The 6,688-nt window shown below is 38.8% G+C and overlaps 1 protein-coding gene across 9 annotated transcripts in view; it reads right to left on the bottom strand.

The window, feature by feature from the left end:
- LOC112151185 (partitioning defective 3 homolog) overlaps positions 1–1,566 on the bottom strand; it is a 327,527-nt gene extending 325,961 nt beyond the window's left edge. For 4 of the 9 annotated variants that reach the window (XM_036216447.1, XM_024279918.2, XM_024279942.2 and 1 more), the window contains exon 1: positions 813–1,565. In XM_036216447.1, coding sequence (XP_036072340.1) covers positions 813–932 — 120 coding nt within the window. In that variant the 5' untranslated portion in view covers positions 933–1,565. Of the gene's footprint in view, positions 1–812 lie in introns of all 9 variants that reach the window. The other 5 variants (XM_036216449.1, XM_024279934.2, XM_024279969.2 and 2 more) reach the window with 2 other exon arrangements.
- Between the last annotated feature and the right edge of the window lie 5,122 nt (positions 1,567–6,688).

Below are 6,688 nucleotides of genomic sequence, written 5' to 3'. Positions count from 1 at the left end.
CTGGAGATCAAACTCTGGTTTCCATCAGTTTCTCAGTCAACTGAACCATCTAGCCACTCTACAAAATACCCAAATCTAAATAAATAAAAAAAAACAAAGAACAACAAAACATTAAAGAAGTGACGCACAGACACATGAACAAATAGAAAATAAAAATAAGGGTTAAAAATAAATAAGGCACAAATGGATAGCTGAGGTATGGTGACATCATTGTTTCTAAGTATTTTAGGCTTTTGGAGGGATACCCCCAAACTCTCAACACCCCCTTTAACCCCCTGATATTCTACCCGTACTCTTAGTGGGGCTGTCTGAATCCGGGCCTGGGTTTAGGGGGTGTTTCTGTTGAGATAAAGCAGACCCTCTGACTCTGCCGCTGGTGGCCGCGGTGTCCGGTGCTGGACCCTGAACGCCTCACTGCAAGTCCCGCTTCTGCAGCCTGGTGGCTAACTCGCTAGTCGGCTAATCTCCCTGAAGGCAACTTTAACACGGTGTGAGCGGGGGGGTTCTCCCGGTTCGGACTGCGAAAGTGCGTTTGAGAACCGGTGACCCCGGAGAGGCGGGGGTGGGGGCCTCCTGAGGAACTTTGGTTAGTTTACAAACACAAGAACCACAATGGCGCTGCGCCTTTTTCTTTGAAAGCAGCAACACTGGAACGGACCGCGCGCGTGTCTCCGAGAAAGCTGCACGAGGAGCAGTGGCGCGCGGACCAGGGGAGCCCTGCTGCTGCTGCTGCCCCGCTTTGCATGCGCCAGAACTTTGCGCCATATTGCGAGCAACAGTGTTTCCAGGAGAACAAAAGTAGCGGCGCTCACCTTAGCGATGGCTTTCTTATATCTCATGACAGCTTGCTGGATGAGCGTGCGCACTTTGATGTTCCCGTCCCCGCACGGAACCACCACGCGCGTCCTGCCGAAACACACCGTCACTTTCATGCTGTAGAATCCGAGGGCTTCCCGGCGCCGGAGGGAGACGAGGAGGAGAAGCGGGACGAGGAGGACTCCGTGGGGGGAGCAGAAAGGAGCATGGGAGGCTTTGTGTTCGTCCGCTCCAAACTTTCCGTGATATTCCTTCACGCGCGCGAGGGCTAAGGCTGCTCCCGCATCTCCCCGCAGGGCGACATTGTTGTTTTGCGTGTTTCCAGACCACCTGTTTAGCTTCCCTCTATCTCTCTCCCTCCTTCCTTCCCTCTCTGGATCCCAATCCCTCTCTCTCCCTGCGCTCAGCTCACGCTCTCCCACTGCTGCGTTCACGTGCTGACGGAATTTTCAGGATCAGCCCACAACCCAAAATTTAGCAGTTTTTTGTTTGTTTTTGTTTTATTTATTTATTTATTTATTTATTTCAACGTTTTATTTAAATACCAATTCCTTTTAGATGTTGCTATACATCTACATGTAAAATACATTAAGTAATTTACATAGCAAGACAAACACCAGGTGGTGTCACTGGTTACTAATAAGTTTTAAAATAGTACTAATAGGCGATGAAGATCCATCCATCTTCTTGACCGCTTCCTCCCTTTCGGGGTCGCGGGGGTGCCGGAGCCTATCCCGGCTACTGATGGGCGAAGGCGGGGTACACCCTGGACAGGTCGCCAGTCTGTCTCAGGGCCTCAATCACACATCCATTCACTCTCACATTCACACCTAGGGGCAATTTAGAGTCACCAATGAACCTATGAAGCATGTTTTTGGACGGTGGGAGGAAGCCGGAGTCCCCGGTGAAAACCCACGCATGCACGGGGAGAACATGCAAACTCCACACAGAAAGGTCCCAGCCGGGATTCGAACCGGGGCCTTCTCGCTGTGAGGCAAGAGTGCTAACCACTGCGCCACCGTGCAGCCCGGCGATGAAGATTTTATAAAAAAAAAAAAAGTTTATAATTTTTTGCTATAAAATTTACAATATAAAATTACACAAATTTGTGATTTTTTTAGAAAGAGAAAGAATAACAAATAAATTGTTTTATTTTTGATCAACAATACTTAGGTTCAGTTTCTATACTATCAAGTTGATTTTTTTAGAACAAGTTTAGAAAACTAAATTTTCCTTGGATTTTTATAATTATGGTAGGCTATAACATTTTTGAGGGAACCAACTGCAGAATATTATTGGTTGTTTTATTATGTTTATTATTTAGATAAATATTGAACATATTAGGAACTTTTTTCCTTAATAATTCTAGATCTTTTTCAAATATGCTTATTTTTACTTAACTTGTTTTCTGATCAAATGATGTTCTAGTCTGAACTAGAAAAAATATGTATATATTTTTAAAGAATACTTTACAACTTTGTCAATAAATGTTAAAATTAGAAAGAAATGTTGACTAACAATACATATTTATTAAAATGGAAAACTTATGTTGTTTTTAAATCGAGTTCAGAATTTGAATGCTTTTAAGGTAAGAAATTATGTTTTACTATTTTTTCTGCTGCTTTAGCATGTCTTTTTTGTTTGTTTGTTGACTTTCTGTTAAAATATATAAGGTAAATATAATTTCCCCGCATGCCTCACAGTCCTCCTAATTCTCCTAATAGAGTCAATCCCTCTATTGCAGTTTAACGTTTTCTGAGCGGATCATGAACACATCAGAGAAACAGATTGAGTCATTCCTGCTCTCTGCTGCCACCCTGTGGTCAATGGGTGTATTTTTTCTCTCTCTTAACAAATATTACCGGAGACACACATTTTTTATAAATGTTCTTAAGTATAAACCTAAACTACAAGAACACAAAAACCAAATTAGAGCTAAAACCATTGTTTGGATTAAAAGGTCAAATTAGGATTAAGTTGAGATTAGGTTTTCAAACTGTTAATTACCTAAAAAGTGATTAAAGACTTTACAATCCTGCTAATACCGCCAATATGGGTTTCATTATTCAGAAAGGGTTTTTTTCTCACCTTAGTGTTTAATTCTGCCGCCAGATGGTTAAACCAGAAGGTTTCTGGTTGGAACCCCGGCTGGGTTCCGTATGGAGTTTGCATGTGTGGATTAAGGATTTTCCAGATTCCTCCACAATCCAAATCCAGGTTTCACAGGTTAATTGGGGACTATTGTGTGTGTCTGTGTGTGGTCCTTGAAGTCGATTTATTCAGGATAATGTTTAGCCAAAGAGTGTAGGGAAAGGCTCCAGAAACTCCAGGTGTCTAGAAAAGAGGGTTCCAGAGGGAGAGTCTGGATCAGAAGTAAAGGAGGTTAAATGAACATGTACTGCTTCAGCAGAGCCAGCTGGCTCCGGAGAGAAAATCCCCTCACCTTTGGAGAGCTTATTGTAAAGGAAATGAGCAGGGCCATACTGGAGACTTTCTGACTATATTTAGAACCTAAAAATTATTTTTAGAAAGTTTCTTTGAGTTTGAAACATAAAATGGACTTTCTGGATCTTACATGAAAAAAATGTTTAAAATGTTTTTCTTACATTGAGCCTCTTCACGTATGTCTCTAATTTGGAACATATCATTTAATCCAGGTTTCCATTTGACTTAGCATCACCTTGAATGGAAAAAACACTCAACAATATATATATATATATTTCATATTATTGTAAATAAATTCAGGCATAAAGAGGTTACATTCCAGATGGATGCCAGTTTAATTTAAACAAGATTTTCTCCACTTATTGGATAAATGTCTGCATAAAAACGGACACAAACATTACCATTTAACAAGGTTTTGTTTTGAATTATTCAGGCATGTTTCATTGTTTTTTGTGAGCCATATTCTTATGTGGGTCATCCTGTCCGGGCTCATTGGTGCTGAATTTCATCTCTGTCATCAGTTTCTGTTTATTAGCATTCAGAACCTTTTTGTCCCCCATTTACATCTAAATGATATGTAAGCTCTTCATGTTGTAATTGATATAAACTGTCTTAAACACAGACATCTGATCTGTAGTCATTGTTCGTTATTTACTACTGTAAAGATGACATCAGCAGTATTTTGCAAACATGAATGGCTCTTCCTCGGCTCAAATGTTTTTATTGATTGTGTGAAAATGCCTTTGTAACCCTGGCTGTGGTTGTATTGATTGATTCATGTTTCAGAATTGTTATCTTGTTTGGATTTAGGTTTAGTTCTGCTGATGTCTGAGCAGAACATCTGCAGAAATGTCCCATTAAAAGGCTGCCACTGGTAACAGTGAACACGACAAAGTTCAAATAAAACACAGAAAAAAATGTATTTCTACTGAGTAATAAAACTAGCAACAGCAGAAATGTGTAGAATAAAAAAATGTAAAAAATGTCAAAATCAATTGTGTGTTTTGGAAGTTTCCGGACCAATGTACATTCCCCCTAAGAAAAGAAACTAGTATTTTGTTTGACCTTAATTTCCCTTTTTATGGAGCCACTAAAGGGAAATCGAAGTAAAAAGTATGTATATACATATATATACTGGTTTCTCTTTTTTTATGATTTTATTCTTTAATTATTTTTTAGATCTTACAGCACCAAACAATATCACACTGACAAGAAAAACAATTGAAAAACAAAAAAAAGATGACATAAAAGTATACAGTACGGGTCAATGTTGGTCTGGAGTTTACTGCATGTATTTATTTACTATTGCTAATGTTTCTCTTGGTTTTGCAGGGGTTGCTGATGTCGTTCAGAAATTGCTTCCTCTTCTTCCACTGCTCATGGTATTTACATCTCTTTAGTTTAAGGATATATGTCATTTTTTCCATACCTGATATCTCTGGTTGTAACAAGCGTTTTTTTATGGCATTTGTTGTTGCAACTAAAATAATCTTAGTTAAATACATATCTTCCTTTTGAACAGTATCAACCATGTATCCAAGGTAAATATCAAGGAAACTATTTGGGAAATTACCTCCGAAAATGACTTGAAGGTTTCTTTCAGTTCCATCCCAGTATTTTCTTAACTTGTTGCAAAAAATCTGAAAATGATTTGCCTCCCTTTCCCCACACCCCTCCAGCAATCCTGTGGAGCTGAAGTTTGTCTACTCTCATTTTGGGTGTGATAAAGAATCAAAATTTTCCAGCTAAATTCCCTCCACCCAGATGACTGTGTTGTGGTTTGATGTACTTCACATAGACTGTTCCACACGTTATATTTGTATTCATCTCAGTTTCCCATTTCTTTTTAAGTTGTTTCCTGTCTGCTGTGTTTGTAAAAACCCGAGATTGCTCTGATATTCTTTTGTTCATCGACATCTTTCACTACCCCAATGAAACCTAGTGAGTCATTGCTTAGATTTGGTTTAATTTGTTTTGTATAATAGTCTCTTACTTGTGAATACCTAAACAACTCACTGTTATCTAAATCATATTGTTCTTTTAATTGTTGAAAGCTCATTAGTTCTCCGTTGAGTGCAAACAGCCGTAATACCTTTTAGTTCCCAGTTCAAATATTTGGTCTAGTTGCCCTTCTTTGAATTTGGGATCGTGTCTAAACCACCTGAGTAAATGAGAGTTTCCTATCAGTTTTTATTTGTCCATCACAGTGTGCCAAGTATCCAATGTAAATGTAATAATTTGGCTGAAATTGCCTTTAAATGCAGATGCTAATTGTTTATCTGCTAAAAAGATTTGAATCTTATGTCCATCCATTTCTTTTTCTATGTCTTCCACCTTGCTTCATAGTCAGGTTTCCACCAACAAGCTAGAGGTGTAAACTGAGCAGCAGAGAAACACTCTTTCAGGTTTGGAATGGCCATTCCTCCCTTCTGTTTCGAGAGCTGTGAAGTGGTAAATTTAATTCGGGCCTTTTTGTTATTCCATATGAACCTTGAAATCATTTGATCTCATGTTTTGAATCTCCGTGATGGAACAGGAAGTGGGTGGGATTGGAACAGGTACAGAAATCTTGGGAGGACATTCATTTGTACCATTTGAATTTGGGAGTAAAAATTTGTAGGTAGTGAATACACACTGGTTTCTCATGTGCACCACATAGTTACTGGTGCACACCAGATATTAGCTAAAGAGATACGATCTGGTGCGCACAAAAACAAGTGTTTTTTTACTTTGGAGTAACCGTTTTAAGGAGTACCCAGTGGGACATTATAGGAAAAATAAAGTCGTTCCTCATGCGCACCAGATACTGTTTGTTGCTCATTGTTTACTGTCTGGTGCTCACCAGTTACCGTCTGATCTGATAAGATATTTTCTGGTGCACACCAGATAATAACTTTAAAGACTCGCTTTGATGAAAATCATGTTTTTTTGTGTGTGCTTTTAAACATGATTTTGCGTCGTTTTACTGATGATGGAGGAGATAGATCTACAAATAAGCTCAAATTTGCGTTTCTGAGTATTTCTTTTCTTTATGCATATTGTTGTAACTCAGGAGGAAACGCGTTTGAGAAAGATCGTATTTGTGACGTAGACAAGCGTCTTGTAGACAGTTATGATCATTGTGACAAGCTCCTCCTCCACTCCACGGATATGGAGATCACAATAGATCAAAAGGTGATCGGAGTGGGACTTTAACTGTTTTCAAGGCTTTTTGGCTGAGACTGGCAATTTTTACCTAGTTTTTTACCTCAGTTTTTACGTTTTTTAAAATAATAAATACATACGATCTCTCTGCAGCTACACAATGACCTCTAAATAATACAACAAGAAAAATACAACAAATCTGGATGATCTTTTGACCATAAATAAGGTAAAACATAATGGCTTTCTGTTAGCATAAATACGTTTAATAAAGAAGAATTAATTC

This window comes from Oryzias melastigma, linkage group LG17 (genome assembly GCF_002922805.2).
Source record: "Oryzias melastigma strain HK-1 linkage group LG17, ASM292280v2, whole genome shotgun sequence".
In the NCBI taxonomy this organism is placed as follows: domain Eukaryota; kingdom Metazoa; phylum Chordata; class Actinopteri; order Beloniformes; family Adrianichthyidae; genus Oryzias; species Oryzias melastigma.
Note: the sequence above shows the minus strand (reverse complement) of the source record. Positions and strands in the feature narration are given on the sequence as shown.